The sequence below is a fragment of the Scylla paramamosain genome, chromosome 3 (assembly GCF_035594125.1).
Source record: "Scylla paramamosain isolate STU-SP2022 chromosome 3, ASM3559412v1, whole genome shotgun sequence".
In the NCBI taxonomy this organism is placed as follows: domain Eukaryota; kingdom Metazoa; phylum Arthropoda; class Malacostraca; order Decapoda; family Portunidae; genus Scylla; species Scylla paramamosain.
The window spans coordinates 16,683,767-16,702,475 of record NC_087153.1 but is presented as its reverse complement, the minus strand read 5'-3'; the positions used below and the strand labels follow the sequence as shown (position 1 = coordinate 16,702,475).

The 18,709-nt window shown below is 39.8% G+C and overlaps 1 protein-coding gene across 1 annotated transcript; it reads left to right on the top strand.

Moving 5' to 3' along the window:
• The first annotated feature begins 1,953 nt into the window (after positions 1-1,953).
• On the top strand, positions 1,954-18,652 carry LOC135091675 (cx9C motif-containing protein 4-like). The gene is made up of 4 exons (XM_063989518.1): positions 1,954-2,112; positions 6,204-6,421; positions 10,482-10,638; positions 18,622-18,652. The coding sequence occupies exons 2-4, from the start codon at positions 6,367-6,369 to the stop codon at positions 18,635-18,637; spliced, it is 228 nt and encodes a 75-aa protein (XP_063845588.1). The 5' UTR covers positions 1,954-2,112; positions 6,204-6,366; the 3' UTR covers positions 18,638-18,652.
• The last annotated feature ends 57 nt before the right edge of the window (positions 18,653-18,709 follow it).

Here is an 18,709-nt window from a genome sequence, read left to right as displayed (position 1 = left end):
ACACGGAAGGACTGGTTAACCTGTAGCAGTGTGTGTGTGTGTGTGTGTGTGTTTTGTGGTAGGGAGGAGGGGGAGGGGAGAGGTATCACTACATTGATAGACATACGGAAGAGGAGGAGAGGGTGGAGAAGGTGGAAGGTGAAGAGGAGGAGGAGGTGTTGATATATGGAGTAAGAGCTGGAGGAGGAGGTGGTGGTGGTGGAGGAGGAAGAAGAGGAGGTGTTGATGTATGGATGAGGAGAAGAATAAGACAGGAACAACAAAATAATGGACGAATAGGGGAAATAAATCCCATCCTCTTATTTCTCTTCCCTCCTGTAAATTTGCCTCCTCCCCTTCTCCCTTCCTGTTTCTGCTCACTGTGAGAATATTCACGAAAAATTCTATATTGGCTATGTGTGTGTGTGTGTGTGTGTGTGTGTGTGACCTGCCTATGATAAGGGAACGAAGGGTCACGTGAATGGGGAGTTTTCAGAACTAAATTTAGTGGTTGTCACCAGGTGGCAGCACAGACACATACATACAAGCAATATCAGATATACCTACAGTGTTATTCTATTTACATGAAGACGCAATGGGCTTATATAATATATTTTTTCTACGTAATCCCTTCTAAGTAGTAACACAAGTAAATCAAACTCTTTTCATGAACAAATGTATATAAGTTGATTTTCTAGTGAATCAGCATTTAGATTTATTTGGTCATCTTAAGATTTCCAAATGAATACACTATTGATTGGAAACGTCTTAATCTAGAAGACAGTAAACATAAAGGCAACATGTCTGTGACAGTCAAAAGTCCAAATTACATAGATCTCTTTCCTAGTTTATGGAAACGGCAATTTTGATAAAACAAAATTGGCAACTCGAATGTCCTGGCGATAGTAATGCTCTTTATAGCAACTTCCCACATTTTCATCATTCCAGCTTCTTGTGGGAATTGGTAGCCCCCACACTGAGTGGCACATTGAGGGATACAACACAATGGCATCGTTACAAAACTGGTGAAAAAGTTTCATGTACTCCTCTCCCATCACTCAAGGATCCCCTGAGAGATGTTTGTTTTGGTTCTCGATTACTTTGCCTTGTCGCTCGCTTCGTGAGAGGGATGCTAAAATCCCCACACATACACACACACACAAAAAAAAAAAAAAAAAAAATCTAGAGCTATATATCACGATGTTACTGAGTAGGTAGTCATACTATATAATAGTGTGATTTCTTTTTTTTTTCATTGTCCAAATCAATAGTTTTTATACTTGTAATATGCTTGATTTAAGATAATGCTAGCAGTTTACTCGATAATCACACACAAAAAAAAATAAATAAAAAAATAAATAAAAATAAATAAATAATTTGACCACATTCTCTCAATATTATCCATACCGGATATTGAAAAATCGATACATCATTTCAATAGTATCATGATGATCAATGTTCTATGCATATTTACGCACCTGGGATTTACTACAACAATATTTTAGCTCTCTTTCCTACAGTTAGATGAGCAGCAACGACATCTAGCGGTTTAGTTCCGAAAACTCCCCAGTCTCTCTCTCTCTCTCTCTCTCTCTCTCTCTCTCTCTCTCTCATAACAAGTCGTAACTTGACAACTGTAACGAGCAGGCAGCAGCGTCATTAGTGCCCAAAGTGGTTGTTGGTTGGTTACTTTGATGAGGTGCCAGTGGATGACATTTGCGGTATGGAAAGTTGGGAGGTCTAGAGTTTTATTATATGGGCAGTGGGGAAGCGAGGGACTATTTCACGTAGGAGGTGGATAGTGGGGAGGTGAGGAGGTATATTACGTAGGTGGTGAACAGTGTGGGTGGGGAGGCTAGAATATTTATATTATTTGACAGAGTATTTGATTAAACTTTGCCGCCAGTCCACGCGCGCGGTGTGTTTGTCAGTGTGTGCAGGTCGAGCTGAGAGACCGTGAGGGCTCGACTAGTGGCGGTGGTGGTAGTGGTAACGCTGGGGAAGCAGGGAGGGCGGCTGGTGTGTTTTGATCGGCACTGGCCAGTCTTCCCACACACATTAGTGACCATTGTTTTCATATTTTCCGGCAGCTTCTTCCTACATCAAGCAGCACCAGAGGCACGCCTACTTAAGGTGAGTCCATCGGTGCCAGCCTGACCCTCTGTCAACCTTACTGCTTTGACCGCAACACCCTCCTCCCGCAGGCTGTATAGTGTCTTGCAGTCATTTATTTAAGTTTTATTATTCGTTATTTGGGTATTTTTAAGGTAATTTATTTATTTTTCGGTTTTCTTCACATCTGATCCTGGAAACACTTGGAAATTTAGTCAAATACTGAAGGGTCGTCATTATGGAAACAAACGGTCAGCTTATTGTCAGTATTATCAGCTGTTATTTGCTTCGTCTCTCATTTATTGTAAGTCAAACATGTCTCAAAATGGAGCCGCCTGTCTAGCTTTTACATCCGCCGGTCAAATATGTCATTCATTGTCTGGTTTCGGTATGATGAAAGAATAATTAAGGCAAGATGGCGGCCGGGTTTTCGAATGAGGTCGCCGCCAAGTGCCGCCATGATGGATTTCTACCAGTCTACATGTCGGTTCCAATATTTTTTATATTTTTCTTAACGATTTCATTTGGCTTCTATAGTAAGTTTTATGGTTTCTAATAATATTTAGTTGCTTTTGAAGTGTTTATTTTGTTTCTTTTAAGTAAATATGTTGAATTTGTTTTTTGCGTATAGACCGGTTTTTAGGTTGATTTTTACATAACCCGGTTACTGGCTTTGTTATTTGAGGCTATAATGAATGTTTTATTGCTTCAAAAAATCACTTATGATTTTTAAAGTGTATTATATGCCTGATGAGTTAAATATGTGGACTTTAGAATTGTTTATAGTCCTGTTAAAAGCAGATGTTAACATTTTTTTGTTATATTATTTCTCTATTTCAGCTTGTAACTAACTTTAGATTGTTTTAAAAAAGAGTTCATATTTTTTAAGTGGGTTTTTTTTTTTATCATGTTAAGTAAAAATGGGTGGAATTTTCAACTGTTTTTAAGTGTTTAGGTTCCAACACTTTTATTTATTTTTTTTTTGCACTTTATGTTTTATTTGTTTTACTTCTGGTTCTAGGTAACTTTTTAATTGTTTGGAAAGATAGTTCATATTTTTTTATTATTATTTTTCTTTTTTATTTATTTATTTATTTATTTATTTATTTTTATTCCTGTAAAGTCAAAATGGGTGGACTTTTCAATGGTTTTAATGGTGTCAGATGTTCCAACAATTTTTCCATATTTCATGTTGATATTTCTTTAATATTACTCAGGCTGGAGATGTTATGATATTGTGGATATTGATTTAAGTAATTGTCAAGTCAAAATATATAAGGCATTCGAGCCCATTTTTTCTAGGAGTCATTTTCAAAATGAAATACATTACCCACGTAAACAAGCTCTGCTCGTGACTTCACCATGGATCCAGGACTCGCTCTGCTCCAGTCTCTTTTCACCAATATTTAGCGTGATTGATAGAGTTTTCCACGTGATTTCATGTTTTTCTAAACTCAGGCATGTAGATAGGAGCAGTAGGAGGAAGAAAACAGGAGAAATAGAGGAGGAGGAAGAAGAAAGGAGAAATAGAGGAGGCTAAACAGGAAAATGCTAAGACAACAACATTTAGCTTAGTTTCCCTTGGTGCCCTGCCTTTCTTTGTAATACATGGTGTATTTTGGTGTGGTTTGCGTATATTTTGGATGCTTTAAGTGTGTTTTGGTGATGCTTTGGTGTATGTTGGTACGACTGGAGTTGTTTTGTTGTGTGTTAAGAGATGATATATGCGTGTTGGCGATAGTTATTGCGGGTGTCAGGGTAGAGGTGAAACATTCTAGGGTGTTTTGGGGACGGGGTGCGATGTTTGTATTAAGTGTGTTTTGGGGATGCCTTGGTATATGTTGGTGTGATTGGAGTTATTTTGAGGTGTGTTAGAGTTGAGGTATGCGTGTTGGCGATAGTTTTTGAGGGTGTCAGGGTAGAAGTGAATCATTCTGGGGTGTTACAGCGTGCGTTGTGATACACGAAGCTACTAGATGTATGTGTGGGGGACGTTGGGGTCTGGAGGGGTGGGGGACTGAGGTGTAGTAGTACGAGCATTGGGGTTACTGGAGGTAGTAGATGTTGGGACGAGTATGGGGGGTTAATTTAGAGATATTTAATCGTGCACAAATGAATCGACTACACCTTGTTTGGCTGGGCTAGTATATGTGGCATAAGTGTCTGGGGTTTTAAAGATAAACAAACTCTCTTTCTCTTTTGAAAATGGGTAGTGCTCTCTCTCTCTCTCTCTCTCTCTCTCTCTCTCTCTCTCTCTCTCTCTCTCTCTCTCTCTCTCTCTCTCTCTCTCTCTCTCTCTCCACCAACCCACACACCCTCCAACCACCGACATCCTGCCAGTCACATAACACCCACTCATCCTGCCAGTCACTAGTTGCCATTGCGTGCTTTTGAATCAGCCAGAATAAGAGATAAAATACAAAATAAATAAGAGAGAGAGAGAGAGAGAGAGAGAGAGAGAGAGAGAGAGAGAGAGAGAGAGAGAGTTTTCCTACGTAATGTAATAATATATTTCAGCATTCAATGAATTGTTAACTGTTTAGCGAATATAAGTAAAACATGTTATAAACATTTTTTAACATCTTCACAAGTTCAGCTCATCGTAATACCATTTTCTTTTTTGTTTTGTCAAGTTTTACAATACATATTGATTCTACAGTCACAGCTGAGTCTGGTGGTGTCAGCTAAATTGGTTATCCCGTATATGAAATGAGTTATGGCATATAATACAGAAGCATTTCTCACTCGAGCATGCATAATGTTGCTTGACGCTAGCGGTGCGCAGCCAATTAGCTGCGACTTTACAAACCTGCCTGGACGCCAGCTTAAGTGAACGTAGTATATATAGTAAAGCCATGACAAGCTATTCTTCACCATTTCTGGTATTCACAGATCAATGGGTAGAGGAAACACCTTTCTTACCAGATTTCAGTTTCATGTTGGTTATCGGTCGTTTTCTCATAATTGATTTTAAGGTCAACAAATAGAACACCATTGGATTTAAGGCAAGTTATTCCAGGGAGAAATTTTGACCAGAGAGGGATTTGGCACAATATCGCCTTTAGATTCCATTATGTTCCAAGACATCACATATGTGCTAGATGCTGGTAGTGCTGAGGACGTAGGAAACAAAAATCTTTATTTATTGATTTATCTATTAATTTTTTCTGACAATAAATATTATGTGAAGGCTTGACATAAGAAATAGTATACCATTTAATAACAAAATCAAGATCCGTTCTTCAAGTGAAATTAATAAGCTAGAAGTGGGTCAGAATAGAGTAGCAAGTATGGCACTGAGTGCACCGAGGTACACAGCAGTAGAAGCCTTTATAGGTGATATGGGATGGAGCACCTTTAGGGAAAGACTCACAAAAGCCACACTTAAGTAGGCTTGAGAGAATGGATGATGCAAGAATAGCAAGGAAGGTGTACCTGTGGAATGAAAGTGGAAGCAAATGGAGGAAGAGTTGCATGAGAATGACAGACAGGAATGGATTACAAGTTGTGTGGACGATGAGAATGGCTGGTAGGAATCAAAATGAGCGTGAATGGGTGGTAACAAGAGGGGACAGAGAGGGAGCTGAATAGGATGTGAGAAAATGGAAGAATGAAATAGAGAAGTGAAATGTGTGGGACTGAATGAATGGAAGAATGAGATGGAAAGAAAGAAGATCCTGGAATGGTACAAAATGAAAGAGGCCTCGAGGTATGAAAGGAGGTATAATGGAAGCCTGGGCGATGATGATTACCGAGCGTGGCCACTGTGTATGGATGTGAACGGATGGTCTGAGTCCCGCAGCAAAGTGTGCCAGATGTGTGACATCGGAGAGGACAAGACGGTGGAACATGTGGTGCTGGAATGTGTCAAGTATGCCAGAGACAGGAATGAGATGATGCAAGTGATACTAAGTTAGGGCATGATAGGAATGAAAGAGTGGAGAAGACAGGAAAGGAGTGGGATGGTGTTGAAGCTGGGACTGTGTAGGGAAGCGAATGAAAGGATGATTGAGGCGGTGAAAGAGTTTCTGGAGAGAATGCGGCGTGCTAGATGTAAGAATAATTAGTGTAGAGGATGTTGTTCGTTTCTCTTTTTTTTTTCCCTTCCACAGGAGTTGCCGATTCAAAGGCCTGGCTTAGGAGTGATCCCGAATTGCCTGTACTATCAAGATAAAGATCAAGATCTCCCGCCGGCCAAGAAGCTGCTGCTGGGGTTTCAGTGGGGGTCTGGGGGATAGTGGTGGTGGTGGTTGTGATGCAGAAGAAAAGGTGTCCATGAAGAAAGATCCGTGCCAACGCCAAGCCTGTGACATTCAAGAGTGTCTACAGAGTATGTATTTTATTGTTGGTATATTGTATATGAGTCCAGGAGAATGCGATGAAGTAGTTAAGGCTAATGCCGGTAATCTGCCGTTTTTAATATTCCAAGCACCTTGTTACTCTCCTCACCATAAGATTTACTTTTGCCGTCGCACACCGCCGCGAGACTTGGGGTACCTGGTGACTCTTTGCCTCATTGCCTCTCAGTGTGAAATGTTGGCCATCACTGCCTTGGAATGCCTGCTGGGGTGCCGGTTGTCTATCCACAACAGGGTCATCAGAAGCCTTATATTGTGCTAGTGCGCCAACTCAACAATAATTTTAGGCGATATATTTTCCCTATTATATATATATATATATATATATATATATATATATATATATATATATATATATATATATATATATATATATATATATATATATGGTAAATTTATAGTTTAAGCCAATGTCCCCAATCTCTACCCACGGCCCCCCAATCCCTCAAGCAAGCTTGGGGGCCTGTGGGGAACCTAACCTAACCTAACCTGCCCGCGCAGCTTATGGGTACTTATAGAGACTTCCTATTGGTGCAACTCGTGGTGTTAAGTGGTGGTAGCACGTGATTGGCCCGAGGAATTATAGACACAGTGATCCTATCCAGCAGCTACCCACAATTCAAAGCATTAAACAACTGAAGTTCAGGCAACAATACACCATTTATGTTTACCTGTGGACTTAGAAAAAGTTGAGAGCGCTGTGCATTCCCAGGCCTATTGTGGCGTTATTATTAATTTCCGACAAGTAGTGTAATCATTTGAAATGATGTGAATAGTGAGAAGAACAAAATGAGGTAGGTTATTACCACGTAGTGTGTAATGGCTTAAACTATAATAAAACCATATATATATATATATATATATATATATATATTTTATTTATTTATTTATTTGTTTATTTATCTTTCTATGGCTAGCAAACTTGTGGACCTGTGACAAACTGGACAAAACTGGGAGGCAAAAATAGAATTATATATAGGTTTAGGAAGGTTTTATTGCCTGTAATTACATCTGTGTCTAAGTTTTAGATCTCACTATTTGTTGTATTTCTAACTGCTATTTCATTTGTCAGTACTAGCAGGTATCCAAACCGTCTCACACTGGTGGATATTTCTCTCTCTCTCTCTCTCTCTCTCTCTCTCTCTCTCTCTCTCTCTCTCTCTCTCTCTCTCTCTCTCTCTCTCTCTCTCTCTCTCTCTCTCTCTCTCTCTCTCTCTCTCTCTCTCTCTCTCATATATATATATATATATATATATATATATATATATATATATATATATATATATATATATATATATATATATATATATATATATATATATATATATATATATATATATATATATATATATATATATATATATATATATATATATATATATATATATATATATATATATATATATATATATATATATATATATATATATATATATATATATATATATATATATATATATATATATATATATATATATATATATATATATATATATATATATATATATATATATATATATATATATATATATATATATATATATATATATATATATATATATATATATATATATATATATATATTATATCAGTGTGTTTTGAAGTAACATGCTGATTCATTTGGAAATATGCAAGTACTTCTTGTTTTTGTTCCTGTCCCATGTCAGACTATTATGAAAAAAAAATCTTGAAAATGGATGATTTCTGATAAAAGTGTTGCAGCACCCATCACATACACCACCACCTACAGCCCACCAGCCACTGATAACACTCTTACCTGGGAAGGCAGCAATTCACACAGAGGAGAAGTCAGTGCAGCATTCACTGCCCCCATGCTCCAGGATGCAGGTGGAGGCATTTCACAGGGATCAGCATAGTAGTGAAGTGGGAGGCAAGGAGGACATGCAAAAACTATATACACAGCACAGGGATATATTTCCTCTCCAGAGAACAGGGCACATTTATCTTGTGTCTTGCAGAATACTACAGGTGCAAAATACTCACACCAGGCAGAGCACTGAGTCGTAGTGCAGCACTTACTTGCTGGCCAGAGTCACTATGGGCATCCACATACACACAGAGCACAAAGTCTCTCAGATGTCTCTGCAGAACATACAAGGCCAGATGTGGGCATCACAAGCCTCAAACCACTACAAGTCTCAGCATAGCCACCCAGAAGGACAAGAACCTGACACCACAACACACAAGGTGAACACATTTCTCAGAGTGTAACACAGGAGATGTGAATGAACATGGTGAAGTTTCTTTCAGCTGCACTTCCCAGCAGCTGGTAATCCTTCCAACTACAAGACAAAGTCTCCACACAGTCCATCCTCAGTTCGGCCCTCAGGCACACAGCAGACACCTCATGGAGGCTCCACCAGCCTCTGTTCTTCCAGCAGCAGGGAGTTTCCATAGCTCCATAGTCTTCTTCCAGGCTGGTGCTCCTTCTGGCCTCCACAGCACCTCACGTAGACCATCACACGTCCAGGTACCAAATCTCTGATCACCACGTGTGTGTCCGCCCTTGCCTTAGGTCTGCTCGCCAGGGCATCCAGCTGCCACAAGATCCATGGGCACCAGACTCGTCTCACCGTTGCTGCTGCCTCTGCTGCTCTGCTCCACGTTTGCTTTCCTCTATGTCTGGCTGTCAACTCCACAACGTCCTTCCTCTGTCATGTCTCAGTGCTAACTGAAGCTTACAGTTACCCGTCTGCCACCTCTCTCTTTCTCTCTCTGCCCGAGAGACCTGGGAGCCAGTTGCATTCCTATGCTCTACCTGCTGCACGAGTGCAGTGAAGCAAAAGCCAGCAGGTGTAACCCCACACCACACAGTAGTGTCCTGCCTAGCAACAGCCACTGCTTTAAAGCATTATTACGAAAGTATTATACACACATGTAGTAGTAAAGTAGTCTTCTTGGTAATTCTTTATGTAAGGTCTACCTATCCACACCCCACCAAAACCCCTCAAACAAGTTTGGGGACTTGTGGAGAATCAGAGGTTTTGGAAGGGAAAGAAAATAAGTGAAATATAGGCTTTAAAAATTTATTAAATGTATGAAGAAAAACATGTCATGGACATGTTTACTCTGCCTGTAAACCAACAAACAAACAGTGCAGTTTAGGACCAGGTGATGGAGCAGTGTGGAGCTCTCTGAACTTAGAAAAAATACAAGAGACAGCACATTCTCAGAGCTATTACAGCCATATCATACTTGTCACCTGAAAGATTTTTACACTTACGGCAAGGGCACAATGTGTCCTACATTATAATACAAGTTTAATTTTTCTACGTGACATGGCTTTATTAGAGAGAATACCCATTTTCTTCACCAGTGTGAAACAGGTTTAATTTTTGGACAAAAACTGCAAACTTTTGGCCAACTCAGTGCCATGTGGAAGAAGTCACTGCATCAAAGTGTGCCTCAGGATCTGATGTTAATATACTTTTTGTACATATTACTTGTTGTAAATGTAAATCTGATCACTTTTCACTGATAATTATCAGTGAATTAGCCATTCATTTAAAGGATCAAAACACTGACACCTGCTTTTTGCTTTATCACTATAAAAACCGTAATTATAATTACGGTTTTTATAGTGATAAAGCAAAAAGCAGGTGTCAGTGTTTTGATCCTTTAAATGAATGGCTAATCATGTGTTCCATGCTGTGAGTGTAGCAGCTTGGCTTGTTATCAGAATGAGAGAAATCTTGACTGCATTCCTGTGATAACATGACATTGACATTGTGTGGTTATTTTAATGCTGTTGCTGTCATTTCTGTCATGCAAACTTGTTTCCCTATCATTTTATCGTTACAGGACTTCCTATTTTTTAATATCAGTGAACACTTACCTGAAGAAGTAAGCATCCACATTGTTAGTGTGGAATGTTATTGTACTAAAGAAAATGTGTTAAAGTACATGCTTTGTATAATGTTTACTCCTTCAAGACCTCTTTTCTTTATCTCACAGCCATTCACTTGCAGCCACTTAAATTCATCACTAACAATCTTTGATGGATGTTCACAGGAAACAGGTATCAGGAAGCAGCGTGTGAGACCCAGATCACTGCACTTCAGGAGTGTTGTAAGAAGTGGTATAAGGAATCTGGATGTTGTGCTGGCGTGAAGATAAAGGACTCTGCTACTAGCACTGCTGCTTTGAAGACGACATCTTCAAATCAAAAGTAATTGATTTTAAGTCTTATGATGCTAAATAAATTTATTTTGTTAGTAAATCCATATTCTTACTAATGGTATATTTTGTAAACTTTGGGAAATATTATTTTCCAAATTAGTTTGAACTGATGAAGATAACATTAGTGATGATATGGAGTTCTGGTGATGGACATGACTGTGATTGCTGAGAGCTTCAAGTAGGGTATCCATTTGCAATTCATTAATGTACCATTTACCTAGGATGAGTCACACTAACTGGCAATCCATTGTAAGTGAGTGAAGTTCACATTTGTAATGAAGCAGTGCAACCTTTTCAGTTGTGTATCTTCATGGATGTGGAAGTCTTTCCAGTAACTAGTGTTTAACCCAATCACAGCTTGTCGCCTGGCATGAAGAGGGGTCCATGCTTGTTGGAAACTGAGCAGATTTTTGCCCAACTCTGTTACAGTCACATTGAAGCAGCTAATAGATAATAACTGATGCAATGCAAAGCTTACGTCTTTGTAGGCTGAAGGAGGATGCTCCTCTTCCTACTTCTCATAATGTTGCACTTGCTTATGGAAACAGTCCTGTGATTAATATTTGGCATATTCTTGATGTGAATTCTTGAAGCAATGTGGCTCAAGAATCATCAGTTGCCCTGCTTCCTAGGAGAGCTAAGAAACCATGTCAGTGGTGTGATCATTATCAAAGGCTATGGCCCCAATTTTTAAACATGGTGTTTGTATTTACTAATACAAATGCAGCCATTCTGGATTTTTTAAACACTTCCAGCTCCACACTTCGGGTTAAATCAACCAAAACCCATGAAATTGTATTGAAAATGTAGATGTAAACCACCCCTCCCCAACAGCAAACCTCAATGATATTTACTAGCCCTACACAACAGAAAGTTATGTTGAAAATATCAAAATGTACCAAAGTGTTACTTTGCAAAAGAAAAATTATATACTTCCTCTTAATTAATAGATTTCGGTGTTCGAAATGCCACTTTCGTGTGTGTTTTGGAGACTGTTTGCAGCCTGAGAGTTTTCACATACAAGAGCATGTGTGTAGTAAAACCTAATGTGACTGTGGCACTTGCTGCTATGTAATTACTAATACAATGTTTAAAAAAGCAGACCTGTGTCATAACACACACAGCTTCTTAACCATATACTTATGTAATTTTTTGTGGAAATGTGCTAAGACTCCCAATGCCTAAATTGCAAGGCATGTTAAATCTCAAACTGCCTCTGTGCTGAGAATTTTATGTGCAATTAGGTAAGATTATTTTTGTCCACAGAAATTTAAGAATTAGAGGAAGAACACAATCTGTAATTCTAAAGTTTCTTGAAATATTATACTACTACTTTAGATATCACTACAGTAGTGTGACCTTCATCAAGTCATTATATTGTCAAACTTTGAGAATCAAGTAAGAATATTGAAAGTGCTATTGCTTTTCTGCTCCTTCATATCCACTCTTACTATGACAACCCTACCAGTGACTGGATGTACCCTTTTTGTTTGTAGGTGCACAATTCCATACCATATAGGTATGTTTGAACAGTAACAATGGTTCCTTTTGTGGCACTGTATTTTATGAGAAAATTTGACATTTGGAAGTGTAGCAATTACTGGCTGATGTATTCATTTGTTTATTTGTAGCCGCACCGGCAGGTCCTTATTAGCTCTCAGGTGATCTGTTTTACTGATCACACCCATCATCAAAGGGTCGAGGAGAGGCATTTCTCTCTCTCTGACATTTATTGATGAGGTAGGCATGACCATAAGAACTGCGAACAAGTTCTCAGTCTCAATTTCTTATAAAATAACAGGAGGAGGCAGTAGACACCTGCCAAAATGATAATTACTCCCAGTGAGGTCTAAAGCACTGTTCAGGGGGTGCTGTGAACTTATCATTAAACCCAGCTGTGACCTCACTGAATGTTTCCCTTTGTGTCTCATAACACAAGAGTGCAGTCACAGCCTGCTCTCTAAAAGACAACTCTCCTCCTCCACACAAAACTACAAGCACCTAATAACACACACACCCTTCACTCAAAAATTTCAAAATCATCATGGCGACTCCTACACCAGCCTTGGAGTCCCCCATCTGGGGAGGGGACCATAAATGTCCCCAGGTCGGACTGCCTTTCTGTCGATGACCCTAAGTATCTTGACACCCCCCTCAACTTTTTCTTCATTAACTTCTGCAACATTTGTGGTCTAAGATCTAATTTTCAATCTGTAGAACACCACCTCTCCTCTTCTAAACCTCATCTTCTTTTCCTCACTGAAACTCAGGTGTCTGAGGCAACTGACAGTAGCCTCTTTTCTGTTCCCTCCTACTTTCTCTATCCTCATTTTCGATCCAAAGCTGGATGTTGCGTTTATGTGCGCAATGACTTAACCTGCTCTCGTGCCCACGGTCTTGAATCTTCTGAGTTTTCCACCATCTGGCTACGACTACAGGGTCACTCTCAAACTAAATTTATCTGTGCTGTATACCTCTCACCTAACTCCTCTGACTATAAGAAATTCTTTGACTCCTTAATTTCCAAAGTGGAGGACATTCTGACTCTCTTCCCTTTTGCAGAGGTCTCCACTCTTGGAGACTTCAATGTTCACCACCAGCTTTGGCTTTCCTCTCCCTTCACTGACCATCCTGGTGAACTAGCCTTCAACTTTGCTATCCTCCATGACCTAGAGCAATTGGTGCAACACCCTACTCGTATTCCTGATCATCTTGGAGATACACCCAACATTCTTGACCTTTTCCTGACCTCTAATCCTTCTGCTTATGCTGTCACCCTTTCTTCTCTGTTGGGCTCCCCCAATCACAATCTCATATCTGTATCTTATCCTACTGCTCCAATCCCTCCTCAGGATCCCCCTAAGCAAAGGTGCCTCTGGCATTTTGCCTCTGCTAGTTGGGGGGATCTGAGGAGGTATTTTGCTGATTTTCCTTGGAATGACTACTGTTTCCGTGTAAGAGACCCGTCTTTGTGTGCTGAGCACATAACAGAGGTGATAGTGTCTGGCATGGAGGCGTACATTCCTCACTCTTTTTCTCGACCTCAGCCTTCCAAACCTTGGTTTAACACAGCTTGTTCTTGTGCTATACATGATAAAGAGGTGGCCCACAAAAGGTACTTAAGCCTTCCATCACCAGAATCTCATGCACTTTATATTTCTGCCCAGAACAATGCCAAGTCTGTTCTCCAACTAGCCAAAAACTCCTTCATTAACAGAAAGTGTCAAAACTTTTCAAGATCTAACTACCCTCGTGACTTCTGGCATCTAGCCAAAAATATCTCCAATAACTTTGCTTCTTCTTCCTTCCCTCCTTTATTTCAACCAGATGGCACCACTGCTATCAGATTTATTTTTAAAGCTGAACTTCGCTCAAACCTTTGCTAAAAACTCTACTTTGGATGATTCTGGGCTTGTTCCTCCCTCTCCTCCACCTTCTGACTACTTCATGCTACCTATTAAAATTCTTCGCAATGATGTTTTCCATGCCCTTGCTGGCCTAAACCCTCGGAATGCTTATGTACCTGATGGGGTCCCTCCTATTGTTCTCCGAAACTGTGCCTCTGTGCTTGCACCTTGCCTAGTCAAACTCTTTCAGCTCTGTCTGTCAACATCTACCTTTCCTCCTTGCTGGGAATTTGCCTACATTCAGCCTGTTCCTAAAAAGGTTGACCGTTCTAATCCCTCAAACTACCGTCCTATTGCTTTAATTTCCTGCCTATCTAAAGTTTTTGAATCTATCCTCAACAGGAATATTCTTAAATATCTATCACTTCACAACCTTCTATCTGATCGCCAGTATGGGTTCTGTCAAGGCCGCTCTACTGGTGATCTGGCTTTCCTTATTGAGTCTTAGTCATCCTCTTTTAGAGATTTTGGTGAAACTTTTGCTGTTGCCTTGGACATATCAAAAGCTTTTGATAGAGTCTGGCACAAAGCTTTGATTTCCAAACTACCCTCCTACAGCTTCTATCATTCTAACTTCATCTCAAGTTTCCTTTCTGACTGTTCAGTTGCTGCTGTGGTAGATGGTCACTGTTCTTCTCCTAAATCTATTAACAGTGGTGTTCCTCAGGGTTCTGTCCTGTCACCCACTCTCTTCTTATTATTCATTAATGATCTTCTAAACCAAACTTCTTGTCCTATCCACTCCTACGCTGATGATACCACCCTGCACTTTTCCACGTCTTTTCATAGACGTCCAACCCTTCAGGAAGTAAACATTTCACGCAGGGAAGCCACAGAATGCTTGACTTCTGATCTCTGTAAAATTTCTGATTGGGGCAGAGCAAACTTGGTATTGTTCAATGCCTCAAAAACTCAATTCCTCCATCTATCAACTCGACACAACCTTCCAGACAACTATCCCCTCTTCTTCAATGACACTCAACTATCTCCCTCTTTTACACTGAACATCCTCGGTCTGTCCTTTACTTATAATCTGAACTGGAAACTTCACATCTCATCTCTAGCTAAAACAGCTTCTATGAAGTTAGACGTTCTGAGACATCTCCGCCAGTTTTTCTCACCTCCCCCCAGCTGCTAACTCTGTACAAGGGCCTTATCCATCCATGTATGGAGTATGCTTCACATGTCTAGGGGGGTTCCACTCATACTGCTCTTCTAGACAGGGTGGGATCAAAAGCTTTTCATCTCATCAACTCCTCTCCTCTAACTGACTGTCTTCAGCCTCTCTCTTACCGCCGCATTGTTGCATATCTAGCTGTCTTCTAACGCTATTTTCATGCTAACTGCTCTTCTGATCTTGCTAACTGCATGCTTCCTCTCCTCCTGCGGCCTTGCTGCACAAGACTTTCTTCTTTCTCTCACCCCTATTCTGTCCACCTCTCTAATGCAAGAGTTAACCAGTATTCTCAATCATTCATTCCTTTCTCTGGTAAACTCTGGAACTCTCTGCCTGCTTCTGTATTTCCACCTTCTTTTGACTTGAATTCCTTCAAGAGGGAGGTTTCAAGACACTTATCCATCAATTTTTGACTACTGCTTTGACCCTTTTATGGGACTGGCATTTCATTGGGCATTTTTTTTTTATTGGATTTTTGTTTCCCTTGGCCAGTGTCCCTCCTACATAAAAAAAAGAAAAAAAAATTACACTGATATTAAACACTTTAAACATATTACAGTATTCATTAACAATACATGCAATCAACTTGGCACTATGACAATCACTTTTTACTGCAAAAGCACTACAAAAGTATTTACCTCAGTCATGTTCCTGCCCATCTTTGTCTGAGCGCGACTTGGCCGTGAGTGATGCCCACAGGCGACCAACGGGTTAACCACACTCTACTAACTAGTGAGCATTGGCTTTGGTGCTTCATATAGCATTGAGTACTGATACTCACACATATTACATGTTTTCATACAAATAGAAAACTTATGATTATCAAGGAATAATGACGTGAGGTAGATACGCTTTACATACAGTAACATGGCTCCCCTAAATTGTGTAACAATTACCTTAAGATTAACATTAGTATGTACTTTAAAAACTAGGATTAGCACATATGTTTTGTTACACCAGCTCCTTGGCGGGGATGCTCTGGTCTATTATTATGCATCACCTTCTAACAGTATTACTAGTCTGTATTGGCCTCTCTATGATGGTCCTGTTAGCCTTTGTGTATTCTCCCTGGTTGTCGAGATCACAGTCTGACACCAGGACCTTAACCTTTCTTACTAGGCCATTGTGATCAGGATATGCTTCTGTTATTCTTCCCAGTTTCTACTGGTTCCTTGCTACATTCTGATCTTTGATGATAACTATGTCATCTGCACTAAGGTTCTTCTTTGGTGTTGTCCACTTATTTTTAAGTTGTAGAAATTGCACATACTCCTTTCTCCACCTGGACCAGAACTGGTTGGCTTTGTACTGTGCTCTGTGCCATCTCTTTATGCAATACAGGTCCTTCTTAATAAAAATGCTTGGAGGAGGCAGTACTACCTTTGTTTTCATAAGTAACAAATTACTGGGTGTCACTGGTGTAGGACTATCTGGGGAGCTAAGATGTTCCACAGTTAGAGGGCGACCATTAACTTTATTTTCAGCTTCTGCTAAGAAGGTTCTCAGATCTTGATCATCTAACTTGGTACCATGCTGATCAAGTAACACAGAGAGCACATTTCTCACTGTGCATATCTGCCTCTCCCAAACACCTCCCATGTGACTGGCATTGGGTGCATTCATGTTTAATACAATCCACATTTCTCACTGTGCATATCTGCCTCTCCCAAACACCTCCCGTGTGACTGGCATTGGGTGCATTCATGTTTAATACAATCCAGTCACACTGGTCTTTCATAAGTTCTTGTCGGACTTTATCATTATTTAATTCTTTCAAGCATTTCTTGTACTCTGATTTGGCTCCTACAAAGTTAGTTCCTTGGTCACATCTCAACTATCTTACAGGCCCTCTTCGTGCTTCAAAGTGATGATATGCAATTAGGAAGGAACTTGTATCCATGCTGTTGGCTGTCTCTATGTGCATGGCTCTACATGCCATGCAAGTAAAGAGCACTCCATATCTTTTAAGCTTTTATGCCCCTCTTTGACATAGAAAGGGCCAAACAAATCTACTGCTGAGTATGTTAAAGGTGGTTCTAGTCTGTCAATAGGCAGGTCTGCCATCTTCTGTCCCTGTGTTGTACTTCTAACTTTACGACAAATAATGCATTTTGAAATATGCCTTGACACTAGGGATGATCCTCCTACTATCCAGTATCCACATGACCTGATTTCATTTAAAGTTATGCCCCTGCCTTGATGATTTGTTCTTTTGTGGTGGTGGCATATTATCAGGTGGGTCATGTGTGATGTTTTGGGAAGGATGACGATGTTTGGATTCATCTGTCAGGTTAGAAAGCTTTAATCTTCCTCCTACCCTCATGATACCATTTTTTATCAATGAAGGGATCTAACTTATAGAGGGAACCGGTCTTGTCTATCACTTTTGCTTCTTTGCCATTGTCCCCTTTAATTAAAGAATTATGGTTAGCAGCTGATTTCAGTACATTTATCTCCTTTTGGAATGCCTTTGCTTGCAGTTGTTTTATAATTTCATTTTCAGCTTCTGACACTTCTGCTACATTTACTGGCTCATATGTGTCTCCTTTTACTTTAGTACTGCCTTTTTCTTTGAAACTGTTCAGAAGCTTGAGGCATACAGCAACTGCCCTCTTTGCTTTAAACCAATCAGAAAAATACTCACGTCTTTCTAGTATATTTGTGGGCTGTTGTGTACCTACAGCATAGCATACAACTTTCTTCACTTCAGGGTCATTTTCATTTATGACCTTGTACTTAGGATGGCTACCCATTTCACTATGTCGCCAAAGGAATTCTGGGCCATTCCACTAGATCTTTCTATTTCACAATTCATCTGCTGTCATACCCCTAGATGCATGATCTGCTGGGTTATACTGTGTCTCTACAAATTTCCACTGATCTGGTGAAGTGTGATCTCTGATTGTTTCTACTCTGTTAGCAACATATACATGGAATCTCTTTGCTTCATTTGCAATGTAACCAAGGACTACTTTGCTGTCAGTCCAAAATACTTCCACATTTTTATATTCAAGTTCCCCCTTTAGGAGTTTATGGATTCTAACTGACACCACTGCTGCTGCTAGTTCTAGTCTGGGAATTGTTATGGTTTTTAGAGGTGTGGTACATGACTTTGCTATTACTAATGCACAATGAATTTGGCCAGTCTTGCTAATTAATCTAATATATGAGCACTGGCCATATCCCTCTTGGCAGCCATCTGAAAAGTAATGGAGTTCAACCTTTTCTACTCCAAAATTATCAGGTTTGTAACACATAGGTACTTTTACCTGGTCTAGTTTGTGCAACTCATCTTTCCATTTTATCCACTTAGGTTTGACATAATCTGGCACCTCATCATCCCATTCAACTGCATTCTTACATAATTCTTGTAAAATTTGCTTTCCAGTCAGTATGAGAGGTGACACTAGACTTAATGGATCCTATATAGAGCTCACTGTTGACAGAATGCCTCTCCTGGTGAGTGGCTTGTCTTT

What these genes read in the sequence shown, in the direction of transcription:
- LOC135091675 (XM_063989518.1), top strand. Translation starts at nt 6,367, where the DNA reads ATGAAGAAAGATCCGTGCCAACGCCAAGCCTGTGACATTCAAGAGTGT. An exon ending in CATTCAAGAGTGTCTACAGA is followed by an intron (nt 6,422 to 10,481) that starts GTATGTATTTTA and finishes GGATGTTCACAG; the next exon opens with GAAACAGGTATCAGGAAGCA.